The following is a 19,035-nucleotide window of genomic DNA, read 5'->3' on the forward strand; positions in this document are numbered from 1 at the left end:
TTGAAGAGGCTTATTGTATTTGATTTATTACATTATCATGTTTGCTACAATAATATTAATGTTAGGTAGTACAATATAAAGCAAATAATGTCATTTTACGTGGTTCAGAGGTTGTTTTTTTAAAAAAGTGACCCCAAGTTATTTTTTTAGATGTTCTCCAATCTAAAAACGATAAGCATCTCTAAGTCCAATGCCATTTGTCCTTGGCACTACAGTAGACAGGCTGATAAAGAAAATACAATAAAGAATGCAGCGTCTGTTACGTAACAGATTACTTTAAAGGTTATTCAACTTTTTTCCTTTTTCCTGGAAAGCTGTAAATTCAAACTTCCACTGAAAGCCGTGCTCTGATAGTTTTTTCTTTTATTCCTCTAACTGGTCATGCTTTTCTCTTCAATAAATAACACAAAACCATGATTGCATTGGCTCTTGAAGTGCACATTTAGACATAGGCGTACACCATCTTGAAAAGCTTTTCAGTAATTTGACTTCTTGTAAGAAATTGTTAAAAATATCAAAATTGCTTTTATATAAAGGTGAATGTAGCCATTATTATTAGGTTGCTTTTGTATGCACATTCATACTTTTACAGCACTGAAGGCGAGCAGACAAGTATACTTTATTTACTCGTCTCAACGCTATGTATGACGTTACCCTTCAGTTCTCTGGGAACGCTGTCAGAGCAAAAAGCACCGCAGCACAATTCTTCACCTTCACTTAAAAAAGCCGTAATTATACAGCTGTGCAGGTGAGTCACACCTGCCGGGGAGCCGATTTCTTCCTCGTGAATTAACATGTGTTTAAAGCAGAACACTTTGTTCTTTACACCAGCTCCTTTGTGTTTTACAGCCTCTGCTTGAAGCCAAGCTTTCAGCAACTCCTCTGTGTGGTTACCACTGCAGATTAATGCACAATGAATGGGGAGAGCTCATCGTGTGTGAGCCATCTCACCGAGAACTGAGGAGGTTTAGCTGAGGGCAGTGCCACTGGCGTATCCATATTCCCATTCAACCTGCATTTGACTGCTAACAGCTGACATCATGTTTGATCAGGCATCCTGCTCAGATCATGACTGAACGCTGCGAGACGACAGTCAGCTGCCTCTTTAGACCCTATAGCCACATGTGTTTCATTCAACCCCGAATCCTGAGAATTATGGAGGAAAAAAAAGGTTTTTGCTGTAGATGTAAAATGCATCTTAATAGAACATTTCCTATTTCAGTGATAGAAGCATTGCACAGATATTGACCAACACTTTCAAAAATGAATACTGATTAAGGAGGTCGTCCCTCAAATTGTAATTCCAGTGGCAACCCAGATTCTTCCTCGGCTGACCCACAGAAAACCTACGAAGGAATAAGTCTGATTCTTAGGCCCTGTGAGCATTTACAACCCCATCTTCAATCCAGATCTGGACCAGATACAGCAGCTAGCCTTTGTTCTAAACCTGTACTGATTAAAGCCTATGGATTTATTTATTATACAAAATGCAAGAACATTCTTTCTTTCTTTCTTTCTTTCTTTCTTTTTCTTTCTTTCTTTCTCTCTTTATGTATTTATGTATTTATTCCCTGCATTATACCAAACCAGGGAACACTCTAACTAATAGTCAGACTTCAGTATCTAAATGTATTCGTTGCAAAAAGTAGCACTACTTTGCAATAAAGTCTGGGTAAACTAAGATTTAATTAAACTGAAAACATTGGCTGCCAAGCAACCGCAGCAAATGGAGAAGCTCCTGCAGGAAACAAAGGCCCTGCTTGGAGAATTTGACTGTTACAAGGATATTTAACTGGGAAATCTAAGTGAAGAATGCAAAAGTATGAAATACACCAGACTGACTCCATAATATTATCAGCAAACCACAATATTAATAAGTATATGTTATTAATATCATTATCACATTTTAAGTCATGTTTTCCACCATTTAGTCAGTTGGTACTAGTTAATATGTCTTAGATCTAAGCCTGGGGTCAAGTGGTTAACTTTTAAGGCTATAAATAAGTGTCTTTGTATTTGTGAAACTGTCCAAAATGCATCAGACTAATTGAAGAGTAAAGTTTCTGCTGGTCTAACAATGTAGCCCACATTCAAATGTCTTTGTTAAAAAGGCTCCAGTATGTTTGCATAACATCATCTAACTGCTACCTGAACATACCGTAACCATACAAAAGTTTAATAATACTCTAGACACTACAGGTACATTTTGTATTGCAAGATCAAATCAAACACATCGTCTGTGAGCACTTTACTGATACAACACTTGACTTATTAGGGAACGACACGTTCCACATTACGTTCATTGAAATACAGCTGGCAACTGCTGCAAATGAGTTGTATGTAAACATCATTTCTAGGCGACATGCTGAATAACATTATATAAAGTCTCTGTGCTCTCTGTAATCATATTTTAGAACACTCTCTGATGGTCTGTGGTCACCATGGTTTTTAATAAAAAACTGATATTCTCCGCAGCAGCTTGCAATATGTTCCGCTCTTTGATTTTAGCCTTTAAAAAGAACTCGAATCACCACCTCACAGCTGCATGCCTCCACTAGCCAGTCGAGTTAAAGTTCACATCCATGTCTGTCCAGACTCATAGAATATATGTGATGGAGGCTTTGAAATGTGTGAGTTAATTAAATGATACAAAATAGAGTCAAATTTCATCTATGTGTTCTCATGCTTGACCAATAAAGCTGATTCTTATGCAGCAATGACACTAGAGAATGTTTGACATGTGGTGTCGCAACAAAAGAGCTAAAATTTCTAATTCAATTCAGTATCTCACCAGATGTGAAAGACGGTCATAGCCGTCCCTTTTGTTCCTGAGCTCAACAATGACCAGAAAAGTGTTATGCTGACACCATGATGTCACAGTGACTTTTGACCTCTCACCACCAAAATCTAATCACTTAATCCATGAGTGCGATGTGAGCTTTTCTGACAAATTTGAACAAATTCCCTGAAGGCATCTAAGAGATACCGCGTTCACGTGAGTGGGATGGACGGACAGATGGACACCCTGAAAACATAATGCCTCCAGCCATGGCTATCGCTAGCACACAGGCATTACAACAGGATGGTGCTGTACCAGCAGGTGGGATGCTCTGCTGTAATTGATTGTTAGGCTGCTGCTGATATTTCAGTTGTGTGTGAATGACAGAATATTTAGAACAGATTTTCTCCTAACAAATTACAAAGAAATCCTGAGTGATGGAGCGTCTTCTCTTAGAGCGCCTTTTTGTCAGAGTGAAAGATGGTCAACAGGAAACAGAAAACCTCCACCCTACCTTTTATACTGGTAAAATACTGCTCTATTAACCTTATCCCTAACTATATAGCCACTAACAATTACCATACGTCTGCAATTAGGGCACAACCCAACCTACTACCTTAACTAATAGGTATATTTTATTATAGATAAAACACACTAATCCAGTATGTTTTCAAATTTATTGTTATTTCTGTATCAGTAGCTGTTGCTTAAGAGCATAGCAACCAATCACAGTCCGATCTCGCAGTAACCACATACACACTATCCCTACCTGAATGTGTTTGTCGAGACAGAATCAGACTATCACCATGTCGCTTTCAGCTCTCATCCACTTTTGTCGTTATCATGATTTACCTGAACGAGGAGTCCTTTCGGAAAAAGGCTGTAAAACAATGGGGTGAGGAAGGAGAGTGATGGTTGTTTATATGCAGTGCTTCAAGTGGAGGGCAGTGAAGAGAGACAATGCGCCGCATAACGAGAGAAAAACACAAGAGATGCAGAAGGAGATTGAGGAGTGAAATCAGTGGCGTGATTAATGTGACAACCTTTAAGAAAAGGTTATGGATCCAAAGGGAACACTAATGTCTGTAGGACATGGAGGAGAAGCTGAGTGGAGAAAAGGGCAGGAGTCAAGTGAGGTACAAAATTACAGGATTTCATGTGGGATACTGTACTCTGAAGGGTGTCTTAGGTGACTAGAAACCTGGTAGACTTTGCCTCTTGAGTGACAATACTGAATAGTGTAATTGAGGAATTTTTGCACACCGACCAATTCCAATGTTAAAAATGTCGATTAAGTGATTTAGTTGCAATTATTGTCCAAAACAAGCATGTTTTAAGGGACAACTCTGCACACTATTCTGCTGCTTACTTACTACAGTAACATACCATAGTCTAGTAGAAACTCAATGAGGTTGTTTGACAGATATTAAGAGGAATATGATTAACAAAGCACTATATAATGTAGGCTACTAATAGAGTACTAGACCAGACTGCTAATAAGTAGCTTTAAATGGTTTATGGTTTAAATGGTTTAGTCTGTATAGGGTGGAGTTTTTGTTCAATAAATCTCCTGAATTTCTTCAGTATACTATTAACTAGCAGCAAGAAGCAAAGTTAAATTATGAGGAAACCATTGTTTAGGATATTATAGTCATCATGAGGCTGTTATTGGTTATTAGGATTTAAAGTAACCTTTTGCCATTTGCTGTTTTCTTTCATCTCTTCAATCTGGCATTGAGTTCTTGTTCATAAGACAACACTTTTTATTTTTTTTTGCATTGGTCAAATACGCTGATTTAAGAGGCGTTGTTTCTCAAAGTCAGCTTACAAAACTGCGTCATTCTCATCCATACTGGTCACTTGTACCATTTTTTCTTACAGTTTATGAAGTTACTAGCAGATGAAATCGCTTCCTATCGCTGCATATTAAGCTCTGATCGGTTAAACAGCAGTTACACATCCATGCGTCAAACCCAGACCTATTTGAATTGCTGAGCAGACCTAAGATACAGGCCAAGATTTCTTCCTTTGAACATTACTTAGTTATGATTGGTGCATGGAAGTGCCTTACATCACCTTCTTCCAACTGAACTCGGCTCACTTCAAATCAGGGTCAAGTTTATTGAGATGAGCTCAGACAAAACAGCTCGGACAGAAATCTCCCCTCAACTAACTGTTCTAGCTTCAGCTGAAAATAGTATGTTAATGTAGGATCCAATTTCTCATACGATTAAGTTGATTGAGAGCGCCTTTAATGCCTCATTATGAGTGAATATTACAATCCTTGGGCGTTTTTTATCGGCCGTGATCTAAGATGAACCACAACTTTACCGATTTGAAGAATGTGGCTGAATAACTTAACTCCCACAGTTCCTGACTGCTGCTTTATAGTGCTGCGGAGAGCCTCAAAATACCACTTTTAAAACAAGCAACACAAAGTTTATAGTGGGGAAGGCAGTAGCAATTTCAATATGAATTGAAAAAGTTAAATAAAACAACAAAATATATTTAGATAGACAAGAAATGCAATTCACAAATACAGTCATGGATGAAAATACTGGCACCCTTGGCAAGCATGGAGAAGAGAAAAGAAGAGCTGATGAGTGTCTGAGGACTTAAGAAGCAAAATTGTGGAAAAATATGAACAATCTTAAGATTACATTGTCGGCTGTGCGTAATATAATCAAGAAGTTTATAACCCATGGAACTTCGGCTAATCTCCCTGGATGGGGACGGAAGAGAAAAATTGATGAAAGAATCCAATGTAGGATAGTTTGAATGGTGGATAAGCATCCTCAGTCAACTTCCACATAGATTCAAGCTGTCCTGCAAACTCAGGGTGCAAAAGTGTCAGCTCAGCCCATGGGTCGTAATGTAAGGCCTAGTGTCAGAAAGCTGGATCTGTGTCAGAGGTCACGGGTGTTCTAGCAGAACAATGATCCAAAACATACCTCATATAGCACCAAGAAATGGTTGGAGACAAAGCGCTTGAGAGTTCTGAAGTGGCCAGCAAGGAGTCCGGATCTAAATCCCATTGAACACCTATGGAGAGATCTCAAAATTGCTGTTGCAAGAAGGCAAATCTGAGAGACCTGGAGCAGTTTGCAAAACAAGAGTGGTCCAAAATTCTATTTGAGAGGTATAAGAAGCTTGTTGATGTTATAGGAAGTGATTGGCTTCAGTTATTTCTTCCAAAGGGTGTGCAACCAAATATTGAGTTGAGGATGTCAACAATTTAGTTTGACCCATTTTTTGAGTTTTGTGTAAAATTATGTGAATTTTGTCTTTTTTCTTCTGCTTTTTTGTGTTTTTCCAATACACATCAAGGAAATAAACATGTGTATACCAAAAACATTTGTAATTGCAACAATTTCTGGGAGAAATGGTGTATTTTCTGGAAAAATTCTAGGGGTGCCAATATTTTCATCCATGACTGTATATAGTCTTTGCAGTTTTCTTATAAGTACAATGTTTAATGTTCTCTGTTCAAACAGTTTATTGAAAATAGGCTTTTTATTTGTTGATTTTTTTTATATGAAAGCATAAGATAGTCTAGAAATTATTAATGCATGCTTGCTTTTTTCTATTGTACATTATACATAAGTAAAACAAAAGGGAATATATGAATATGGCTATTGAAGTGATCATGTGCTGTGAGTGAGATAAAACAATGACAAAAACAGAGCAGTTTTGAATAGATCCACATAGATATACAACCATATAACACAATACACTCAAGGGTATGACTGAAATTATGATTCTGGTTTTTTTGATGCGAACCAACTGTGACAACATGGGTTTGATGTTACATGTCATCCTCTTTCTTTTTCCTGATTCTCTGGACTGTGACTGTTTCATAAAGTAAAAAAAGTCCAGAGGATGACAGTAAAAAGACGTTTAAGAATGTTTTTCTTAATGCTCGTGGACCACAGAGGAGTAATGGGAAGAGATCAAGGCTTTTACAATGTGAGGATAAAGCAGACAAGTCAACAGACGGTAAACAGCTTTTACACAGTATGAAAGCAGCTGCTTTCAGAGTGGACACACACACACATATAATGTCTACCACATTACATCCCAACAACATCAGTCAGTCCCACTGTTGTACTGGGACTTGGTCTGTCTTTACTTATTTACTGCTCGCTGTGTTAGCCTTTGCTCTGAACAACTTTTTGCCCAGCTCACATATTGTTTCGCTTTTCCCTGTTGTCTAGCCCACCCTCAAGCACCTGCAACAATATCCAACTCCCACACGAGGGTCTTGATGAGTGCGTTCAGTTCATCCACCTCTAAACACCATGAGCTCCGGCTGAAAGTACAACGTCCCTTTTAGCAGCCTGCAATCAGGGAGAAGCAGTGAGTCGAAATCGTGTCATTGAGGCTAATTATGAGCAATTAAAAGCCAGTTGTCTGCTGCACTGACATTGGCTGAGGATAAAGCACGATGCGCCGTCTGTTCCTGTATTGGTTTACAAAGGGTTTAGGGAGAAAATTCAAGGGGAACTAGCTCTTTTCTAGCAATGCTAACTGCATGCCTCAAGGACTTGCAATGTCAGTAAGCTGCAAGGTTGGTTGTTGGTGACTTGGTGATCCACTGACTTTTCTTCCAGCTGCTATGAGGTTAATATTTTAGTTTTTTAGGGAATGTTTCACATCAACCCCTTGCATAGAGTCTCATTAAATTTCACATGTATCACATTCATTTCCCTGTCAGAATAATTTGGAATAACTTGAACCTTTGGCTTGCCCATTCTTTTGGTTTCTGATAAAATACTTGCAAAATTAATGACATTGCCATCATTGGTATTTGTGTTTAATCCAAACTATCAAATTTCAGCAAACTAACACACAGATGGATGAACATAATAAACATTATACCTGCAAGGTATCAGAATGTAAACTTTGCCATTGCCAACAAATATTTTCCCAAATTTTGATAGCTATAATTTGTCTTTTGAAACTATTTTATCACCATCCACAAATAATTTTGATGCAACCAGCTGTGAGTAACTCCTTTACTTGTTGCATTCCATTGTGCAGTCAGCATCCAACAGACAAATACAAGTTGCTTACATTGAGTGTTACCCACTAAAAGCTACTGTGTGTGTCTTTGAGGTCATTCAAACATGTTAAATGCATGTTCCCGCTGGTAAAACATTTGCAAAGTAGATTTTTTTTGATTAGCTATTTTAAATATTTAAATGCAGCATTGTTTACATTTCACTTTACTAGCTTGCTGTGTTGTTTTTCTTCTTCTTCCCTGCCTTTACTGGCGTGTATCTTGATGCATTGCTGCCACCTGTTGATCAGAGGAATAATATGACACCACTGGTAACACTGTGACATCTTTGCTGTGCACATGCAAGCTTGCGAGCGTGCACGAGCTAAACAAAAAGGCATAGAAAAACATTTTAAAGCATGGATTAACTGGTTAAGCATTTTAAATACAGAACTGTTTACAACATTCCTCTACTTTTGTGTCTTTGTTAGGCAGCATGTCTTGTATATCAGTCAAAAAAATCAACATAATAGCATCATGCATGTAATTGTGTATCACATAAGTCACAAGAAGTAGTAAGTCCCTCATCAGTCATTGATTTAACTTCTAAAACTCATCTTTGTTAAGCAAAGTTAATTATTTAGACGCTTTTGCTTGCCTCAAAATAGCTATCGTTGCTTCCTCTACAACGTGCAGATCGACGAAGTCTCTACCTTTCTCTCCACCTACCTCTCCTTGCTGCTGCTCGAGCACACCAGCTCACCTACATCTCTGCACAAATACCGTAAAACTGTTTTCTACTACAACACAACAGCGATTAGCAATACTCAAGTAATTTAGCCATGCATATTTGACCCAGAGGCTGATTTGGAAGAATAATGATACAGAAAACTCTGCAAGTTCCTTAGGTTTGTTATGGGCAGCACTCTGGTTGTCTGAATTTGTGTTTTTGACATAGTCATCAGTATGCTGAAGTTTGAAGGTGGTCTACTGTGGTGTTGACTGCTTATTTTACATATGATATATATCCAGTGTGTAAAAAATACTGGCATATTGACATGTTAACAAGGTAAATAAACTTGAATTTAGGCTTTTACGGAACTCTGCAGGGACCTTTCTAGGTTTTTTAGTATTCATACACACTGTTTTCAGTATGCTTTTATCAATGTGCATGTCTAAAACCCTGCTTAGAGTTAATATGCAGTGTGGATTTGGGATGCAGCGAACGTCCTTCTTTCGTAATTCCCAAAGTAGCCCTTTAATAATTTCTTAAGAGCATTGAGAATATAATTAAAAGCAATACTCGGTGGCTTAAATTAAAATCAGGTCCCTTTCTCAGCTATTGTCTCAAATTGCTGAAAGACATATTTCAAATGCATCAATCACAGCTCGTATGCATGCAGTTATCAAAATCCCTCCATATCCGTTAAATACATCTATTTAAATGACACTCAGTTTAAGTATTCCTGTCAGCAGCGGCTTCTCCCTCAGCTCCACTTTTCATTCCTTGCTTCAGTTTCCATTTTTATCCATACTTTTAAATTCCTCTTCCATCTCTGTTTAATGGCCCCTGTTTAGTTTGCGCTCCAGTGAAGTCATGCTGCTTTTGCTGCTGCTTTAGAGACGAGTATTCTGGGGCAGAATAAGCTGCAATATGCCTCCTATCCATTATTGATCCATAATTAACTAGAGTTCAGCAGGGTTCTCGACTTCAACACGCTAAAATTGGCTGTGAAATCTCGGCAAAAAGGGGATGTGGCTTTGTCACAACGCTGCCATACAAGAAAAGCTGTGCTTTTACTATAACACCTACTGGAAAGCAGCCTCACTGTGTAAACTTTTCACAGTGCATTTGATAGTGAGTGTGAAATGACTGTAGGGGTGGTATTGATGATAACACAGGCCAGAAGTATGAGAACTCTGTCAGCGAATCCCTCCCACCCTTCGACAGCCATCTGTATCACTCAGGGAAAGCCTCCTCGAGACAGCTCTACAGACCCGCTGATCCTGATGTCTTTTGACACTGATGGTGCACACAACTGACCTTTGGGCTGTCGAGTGCACTCAAACAGCACTTGCTGCGGGTGTTTATGTCCCCAGTCTAATGAGGGCGTTCGTATCTGCTGCCAGCCAACTCCAGGAGCGAGTGCCAGGATGCAGCTGCTGCTACCGGGGCTGCAATCACAGCCTCTTGCCTGAATCGTGTTGGGGAATTTTTTCAGCGGCGGCCTTCCTGTGGCACTGTTAGGACGGATCTTCATCACATAGGCTCAAGACATGTTTTTGGCAGTCTTTTGGTTCCTTCAATGACATAGCATTGGATATTTTCCTGTTTCATAGTTTGTATACAGCTAAAACTTTGTTTTTTGGATGTCACAGAAAATGTTTGATTCTTATACACCCTCAAATCCATATTCTGTCTCTTTTAAAGGGAGAACTTTCCTGAAGAAAATGAGCTTATTCATAGTTAAATATAAAAAACACCTGAAGCAGTGTGTCCTATGCTGCTGGTGTTCTGGAAGAAGTTTGATTAAAGAAATTGAGTTGTTCAGGGGTAAATATGGAAAAAAAAAAAACCACCTTCAAGGTTGGATCCTATGCAACCAGTATCTCAGAATACGTTCTAGTCTATTGTCCAACCCTGAACTCCAAGCAAGAACAAGCAGAGGAGACTGTGTGCTTTTTTTTATTTCCACTCCAGGGTGAGACAGTGTGGATGTTTGCCGTGTGGAAAGAACTGAAGCAGCACGACTACTACCACTTTACTTGCCCAGACTGCTCTCTGGAGGTTCTTGCGTCATTAAATATTCACACGACACTCTCAGGACATCATCTTAGGAAAGGTTTACCTGGCCAACACCTGTCCAATCTTTGTTTTCCATCAGAATGTGCTTTGACATACGTCCAGTTCAGCTCCTTGGAGGTCAACATTGGTATGAAGGGCGACTTTAACTTTGTTTGTGTGGGTTGTCTCTCCAAAGACAAAAAAATCAATCTTTATATAATTTGTCATGAAAGTCATATTTGAACTTGATATTTATGAATTGTTTTGTGATATTGCTGTCAATTTTAGAAGATGTTTTGATCCAATCAAAGACCTTTGTCAGTCTCTTTGAATCTGATGAATCAAAGTTAGGACTCCATGTTTGTTTTCCATTTTCAGAGACAATGATTGAGTTAATCATGTGTCATTGTGTGTGGGAGTGTTTACCATTTGTTTACCACCAAAAAGCCAATCAAATGTGTTTTCTGCTGTAAGCCCTGCTGTGATTGGCAAGCAAATGGGCAGGATATCCTGTTAAAATGCTACAGAATTGAGGCACAAAAGCTGAAACCTCATTATTTTGGAACAATGTATTTTGGGTTTTAGTTGGGTCAGTTTTACTCACACTCTCTATGTCCGCGGATTACCACTATGTTTTGAGTCCCAATTATTCTGTGTGTTGGCAGGTGGGAGAAATCTGTGGAATGGAAACAGTTTTGTAAATTCATTGCTCTGATGCAAGGGTTCAGTTTTTTTCCAAGGGCAATATATAGAAACTAGCTGTAATAATCTCATTAGTGAGACTTTCAGTTTGCCAATTAGTATTCAACCTTGAAGTTTCATACACAGACAAAAGTCACCATCTGTCAGCACAATGCAGGGGCAGCCCTCTGTGATGGTGATGTGCTCACAGCTTTCTAACTGTGTTTGTTTTGGCTGCAGGAACTTCTACTACATCACCATGCTGCGCGACCCAGTCTCCCGCTACCTGAGCGAGTGGAAACACGTCCAGCGAGGAGCCACATGGAAAACCGCCCTCCATATGTGTGATGGACGCTCGCCCACCCAAGACGAGCTGCCCACCTGCTACAGCGGGGACGACTGGTCCGGTGTCACCCTGACAGAGTTCATGAACTGCCCGTCGAACCTGGCCAATAACCGTCAGGTCCGCATGCTGGCCGACCTGAGCCTGGTGGGCTGCTACAACCTGTCCTCCATGAACGAGAGCCAGCGCAATGAAATCCTCCTGGGCAGCGCCATGAGCAACTTGAAGAACATGGCTTTCTACGGCCTGACCGAGTTCCAACGCAAGACGCAGTACCTGTTTGAGCGGACGTTCAGCCTGCGCTTCATCTCCGCCTTCACTCAGATCAACAGCACGCGAGCCGCTAACGTGGACCTGAGCGAGCTCGTGCGCAGACGGATCGAGGAGCTCAACTTCTTGGACGTGCAGTTGTACGAGTACGCGAAGGACCTGTTCCTCCATCGGTTCCAGTTCACCCGCCAGAGGGAGCACCAGGAAGTGCGCTTGAAGAGGCGCGAGGAGCGGCGTTGGCTGCGGGAGCAGAGGGAGCAGGGCAGGCCGTGGCCGACCAAACACAGAGGAGGCGGGAACAGAGGAGGCGGAGGGGGCTTGGAGAAGGAAACTGACAGTGATTTTCCAACCACCACTGAGGACTACACAAGCCAAGTGGCCCATTGGTGAGGCTTTGATCCCATAAAGAGAGAGGAGCAAGAGAGAGCAGCTGATAGAGACTCCTCACAGACTAGTTGAAACCTTTCTTTTGACTCTCTCTTGCACATCTTGCGTCTCTCTTTGTGTCTCACCATTAATCTGTCTCCTGCATCTATCTGTTTTGTCAGCTTCAGTGTGATCCGAGTGCTCCGCAATCTCTTTACGAAAACTGCCAAGTCTGTGAGTCTCACAGCAGCTCTGTCTTGGAGTGCCCCTTTGGTGTCTTAAATCTTTAAATGCTGTTCATATATTTTGTCATTTAATTATTGCCTTGGTTATTTATATTTTGTTGAATGAGATTATAAATTGAGGGGGAATAAGAAGAAAAAAATCAAAAGAAGCTGCTATAGATTTTTTTATTTTGACAAAATTGCTGAACGTCATTGAATATATTGTCTACGTTGCAACTGGCAGAAAACATATTTCAACTGAGAGTTGTAGAAGAAGAACTGATGGTTGCATGTCACACATCCACATTATACTTAAAATTGGGAAGAATGATTTCCAAAAGATATACAGGGCAGAGTCAAAGTGAATAATGACCACAATGTATGCCTTTTATTTTACTTTAAAGCCTCTCTTAAGACCACGTTGTATGCATGCAGTACCCATCTTGAAATCAAATTATAAAAGACTGTCTCTCATGCTGATATTTTGTTTACAGTGCAATATACACTACCAGTCAAAAGTTTGGACACACCTTCTCATTCAGTGTTTTTTCTTTATTTTTACTACTTTCTACATTATAAGTACATACTGAAGACATCAAAACTATGGAGCAAGATATATGGAATTATGTAGCAAACACACAATTGTGAAAGAACTCTATGTTTTATATTTTAGATTCCTCAAAGTAACCACCCTTTGCTTTGATGACAGCTTTTGCAAACCATCGATCTTCTCTCAATGAGCTTCATGAGGTAGTCACCTGAAATAGTTTTCACTTCACAGGTGTGCCTTGTCAAGGTTAATTTGTGAAATTTCTTGCCTGCTTAATGGGGTTGGGACCATCAGTTGGGTTGTGCAGAAGTCAGGTTGGTACACAGTTGTGACAGCCCTATTTGACAACTGTTAGAATCCATATTATGGCAAGAACCAAACAGCTAAGTAAAGAGAAACCACAGTCCATCATTACTTTAAGAACTGAAGGTCAGTCAGTCCAGAAAATTGCAAAAACTGTGAATCCCCAAGTGCAGTGGCAAAAACCATCAAGCACTATGATGAAACTGGCTCACATGAGGACCACCCCAGGAAAGGAAGACCAAGAGTCACCTCTGCTGCTGAGGAGAAGTTCATCCGAGTCACCAGCCTCAGAAATGGCAAGTTAACAGCAGCTCAGATTAGAGCCCAGATAAATGCTACACAGAGTTCTAGTAGCAGACACATCTCTACATCAACTGTTCAGAGGAGTCTGTGAATCAGACCTCTATGGTCAAATAGCTGCTAAGAACCCACTAGTAAGGAAAAGCAACAAGCAGAAGAGATTTGTTTGGGCCAAGAAACTCAAGGAATGGACATTAGACCAGTGGAAATCTGTGCTTTGGTCTGATGAGTCCAAATTTGAGATCTTTGGTTCCACCTGCCTTGTCTTTGTGCGACCAGAAAAGGTGAAGGGATGGTCTCTACATGCATGTGTAACCATGCACAGTCACAGTCTGCCACTGGCTGGTTCAAAAACCCCTCAACTCTGCGTTGTGTAATTTTTAATAAGGAAGTCGGAAGGCTGCGATGTCTTTTTTTGTACCGTTTATCAATCAAGATGGTCTGGGATGAGATGGACCATAGAGTGAAGGCAAAAGGACCAACAAATGTTCAGCATCTCTGGGAACTCCTTCAAGACTGTTGGAAAACCATTTCAGGTTCTACCTCATGAAGCTCATGGAGAGGATGCCAAGAGTGTTCAAAGCAGTAATCAAAGCAAAGGGTGGCTATTTTGAAGAATTTAAAATATAAAACATGTTTTGACTTATTTCACACTTTTTTTGTTTACTACATAATTCCATATATGTTCATTCATAGTTCTGATGCCTTCAGTGAGAATCTACAATGTAAATAGTCATGAAAATGAATAAAAAACCATTAAATGAGAAGGTGCATCCAAACTTTGGACTGGCAGTTTATATTACGTTCTCAAGTGCAGTACCTCGCAGACTTTAACACTTCTCCCGAAAGATGACACAAAGGCAGTCCCATGGCAGTCAGACGGCACGCTGCTGAACAAAATAACTTCAGTCTTTGCCTGTACTTTTTGGTTAGAACGACGTGTGAGTGGCGAAAAAGCATATTTTGCCAGTAATGTATTTTTGAAGTAGTGGGTTGCAGAGATAAAAAGTTGGTAAATAATACAGGTGATGAAATGTGTCAGTGTGGCTGGTATGTGGCCTGACTGTGAATAAGTTGATCAGCATTCAGTGCTCATGCCCCTCCCTGTCACACTGGCTGCTTTTACATATTTGTAGAGCTGACGGCATCTGCACTGTGGGCAGTGAGAGCGCTCTAACAGCAGCAGAGTGCCGGGATACAAAGATGAGCCTCAAAGCAGATAGACGAGAAATAAAACATTTCTGTCATTCCCCTCCGCCTGATAGTTTCCAGCCCCTCAAATCCAGCTTGTTTTCATCTGGTTAAATAGGCTTCAGTGGCTGTGATGCTTTTTATGTCTCTTATCTCTTATTCACTCGCAGCCCTTTGCTTATCAAATGCTCCGTAAATGTCAACACTGAAGTCACATAGCGGCTGCTATTGTAACAGTAATTTCTCATGTTTCTTCTCTGATTGCAGTTGCTTATAAAATACCTCATGTGGCACCGTTTTGCTTCGTTTTGTTCCGTCTCGTCTGAGTGATCCGTCCAGCTGGGCAGTAAATGTGTGGTTTGTGGTGTTTGGAGCTGCTGGGAGGTGTTTTGGGGGGCAACCGTCTGTATGGATGCACTAGTGTCTGTGTGAGATTGAAAGTGTATGGATGGGTGGATGAATGGATGGGGCACAGGAAAGATGAGGTGCATCACACATAGATAACAGCCAATTGTTTCAAGTGTAGCTAACCCCATTACAACTGAGTACTGAATTGTCCTTTGCATAATAGAGCTCATGTAACATTCGTGAAGTAGCAGTGGAATATTATAATAAGAACATCTAATTTCATAACAAGCCATCGGTGATAGGGCCCTTTTCATCTAAAAAGCATTATAGTTCAATGTAAAAATCCCTCTGAAATGTTTTGCCGTTTTGAGAGAAATTTTCAAGCAGAGTATAAAGTACTTTTAAATTTTGTTATAATACAGCACTTTAGCAAATGTGCTTTGCACCACTGAATTTGATTGACAGTGCTCTGGCGTTCCAACCCAGTCAGCAGAACATATAGAAGAAGCTCTCTCTTGAAAAGCAACAAAAACTGCTGCAATTTTACCAGATGATTGCGTGTTCGTGTCAAATGTTTACTTGCAATGGAATATTTTTTTAATGCTCTTTTCACATAAACCGTCATGACATGTCACAGTAAGAAAAGCACGTGTGTAAATAATAAAACACATAATAACCATATTCCATTTATCTGCTTGTTTTCAAGGTCCTGCTATCGTAACACCTGTGCTCTTCTTACTATGAAAATGTCTATTGTAGCCAGTTGTAATAGTGTTCCTTTGAAAAATCTGAGCACCTCTTCAACCAAATACGCAGTGAAAGCATTTACCGTTAGTTCTATTGCAGTTGAACTACGAGAAGATTTCCTTTAGAATGCCAAAAAGACATGTTTGTTTTCCTTGGTATCACTTTATGATACAGCCAACAGTTTACAAAGTGATTTCACTGTGCAGTATAAACATAGGTACTGTGTAAGACAATAATGACTGCAGGAAACGAGGAAATGCTGTATATAATGTGGTACCATTTTTTAAAGAAAGTTACATGCAGCGCTGCTGTGTTGCAAAATTACAATGTTCCCCAGTGACAGATGGCAAGAGCAGTAGAAATGCCATATAGGTATTAATGAAACACTTGGAAATGTGCTAGGAACCCAGGTTTTATCCGTATACATATGTGTGAGTGGTGGAGTGTGTGTGTGTATGTGTGTGTGTTATCATTGAATTAATGTAAATTCAATAAAATTCACAAGTCGTGCATTCATTGCCTGGATATAATCGAAAAAAATATATATAGATAAAAGCTCACTTTTAAAGGTCTCATTTGTTCATGAGCAATTTTTCTCCTAGTTGCAGTTTGCCCTTTTTGTGCCGAGCTTTGTCTATGCCAACCCTCTCTGCTTATTACCTTTCTGGGCACAGAAAATATCAAAGTTCAACAGTTAAAGACTAAAACATGAAAATGCTGTTGAAATTTAGGCTTCTCATGTCTGTGATTTCTACACATTCGCTTCACCAAATGGCGTCCTGCAAGACTTTCCACCCATTAGAGAGGTGCAGTTCAGATTAAGATGTAAATAAAGTGATAAAAAATAAAACATGGATTCGCGATCAAAATTATACTGCCATTCCCAGAAATGTGTGACATGCCACTTCTTTTAAAGGAGTTTAATGAACATGTACTGCCACTCCATGAAAGCGCATTTCTCTGAGAGCTGATTTATCTGTTTATTTAAATGGTTTTAACAGCTGAAGAATGGCTTTGGCTGATGGTAATCAGTAATGATGTAGGACAGCGTTCTCGGTGTAAGAATTTCTATGTACATATTAAAAGTCTTGTGATGAAAAGAACAATCTAAAAGCCTTTCGGCGTGTTATATTTAATCTGCCAGTTTTTCTTGTCAGACCTGAAAAAATGAGTGAGTTCTGCTTAAACACATCAGAAATAAATGCATTGAATGGCCATGACGTTATGGTGCCTGCTGTCTTTATATTCACATTGTAGTATTTATTGAGTTTTGCAAACACTGATTGAAATGCTCTTGCCTGCTATATCTTGTATCTTCTGTTCAGAACACATGATGCTGGGATGTGTCCCATTATACAGTGGAATAGGGGCAAAAAAAGACACAAACTGTCACTAAACCTGATGAATATTGCTTAAAGGTTTGTCTATCAGCCACTGTATGTAAACTTCAAAGTAAAGATCTGGTGGTAACTAAAGCTTTAATGTTTAAGCTGCAAACAAAAACGTTCAAATGAAAAACTCTTTTATTTACGAAAAATGCTCCAATAAAGTTGCTTTGTGTGGTTCAACGTGTACAGTCATGGAAAAAATTGTTAGACCACCCTTGTTTTGTTGTTCATTTTAATGCCTGGTACAACTAAAGGTATATTTGCTTGGACAAATATAATGATAACAACAAAAATATCTCATAAGAGTTTAATTTAAGAGCTGATATCTGACCATTTTCCATGGTTTTCTTGATAATAACCAAATCACTTAAGCTCTTACATCAGTAGCTTTGGTATTGTACTGCCAAAAACAATGCTTTTAGGCATTCCATGTTTTCTTTTCTGTCTGTTTTAGTCACATGATACACACAGGAGTTAGTACTTGATTGCAAAACCTTTGTTTTTAATGACAAGGGTGGTCTAATATTTTTTTCCATGACTGTATGTAATGCATACATATACATATATACATGCATGCATCTACATATATACGTATATTAATCACTATCCTGTGCTCTAACTTGCTGATCATCTTTGAACCAATTAAAAGAAAAAAGAACATTTCCATTCCATGCTATGGAGACAGAACAAATTGCGAGGCTGCTTTACAGACACTTTTTAATCTTGCAAAATGTCAAGAAGGATATTACGCAGAACATATGTACTGACTCTGAACTGGTCCGTGCAACACAATTACAGAAGTGCATATTCAGATGAATTGGCTATTTTAAAGTTCCTCTCCAGTCATTGATTAAAGCCCTAAAAACTCATCTTTGTTTCTCAGAGTTACATATCTAGCATGTTTTTTCCCCCTCATGATAAATATTCCTTCCTTCCTTAGATGTAACTCCACAGCATTGCCTCCTCAAGAATGTGCAGATCAGTGAAGCCCCCACCTCTGTACTACTACTCATCTACTCTAGTTGTAATTCAGCCATTCAACTGGAAACAGTTTTGAAGAGAAACAATGATACAGAAAACCCCATCTCGCAATTTGGCAGGACTAGTTGAAGAAGTTTGAAGCTATATTTTTGAGTCATCAGTATGCTGCAGTTTTAAGGTGGAAATGTTTAGCCATTGCATTGACTGCTTATTTTGCCCCTGAAGTGTCTCCCAGCCTCTAAATACCATCATGTGGAAATACTAACAAGGTTAAAAAAAAAAAATTTAAAAAGTAAGAAACTTGATTTTCACCTGAGGCGGTTTTTTAGCTTTTTTCTGGTGAATAAGTAAAAAAAAATATATTGCATCTGGTGCTTCCATAAGACCTAATTAAATATAAACAAGTGCAGTGTTTTTCTCATCATACTGTCCTAATATTTTTTTACTGTTTTACTTTACTTTCACTGCAATAATCAACTGGCAGACATCTGCTCCTAATAAGCCAGATAAAAACATCTACTTAATCCCATAGAGGGTCACGAAGTGGGTCGCCGGTCCATCACAGAGAGACAGACAGCCGTTCACGCTCACATTCACACCTGCAGCCAATTTAGAATCACTAATTAACTTGACTGTGGGACTGTGGGAGGAAGCTGAAGGAAACCAACAGAGACCAGCAGGGAGACCAGCAGGTTTAACCCTGAACCTTCTTCCTGTGAGGCTGCAGTGCCAACCGCTGCACCAGATATAGCAACCTATGAAGGGAAGACATCTGCAGGT

The 19,035-nt window shown here is 39.5% G+C and overlaps 1 protein-coding gene across 1 annotated transcript in view; it reads left to right on the forward strand.

Moving 5' to 3' along the window:
* hs6st3b (heparan sulfate 6-O-sulfotransferase 3b) overlaps window positions 1-17,106 on the forward strand; it is an 81,264-nt gene extending 64,158 nt beyond the window's left edge. The window contains exon 2 of the mRNA XM_023272426.3: window positions 11,485-17,106. Within this exon, the coding sequence (XP_023128194.2) occupies window positions 11,485-12,247 (763 nt within the window). The 3' untranslated portion in view covers window positions 12,248-17,106. The remainder of the gene's footprint in view (window positions 1-11,484) is intronic.
* Window positions 17,107-19,035: the final 1,929 nt, after the last annotated feature.

Source organism: Amphiprion ocellaris, chromosome 11 (assembly GCF_022539595.1).
Source record: "Amphiprion ocellaris isolate individual 3 ecotype Okinawa chromosome 11, ASM2253959v1, whole genome shotgun sequence".
NCBI lineage: Eukaryota > Metazoa > Chordata > Actinopteri > Pomacentridae > Amphiprion > Amphiprion ocellaris.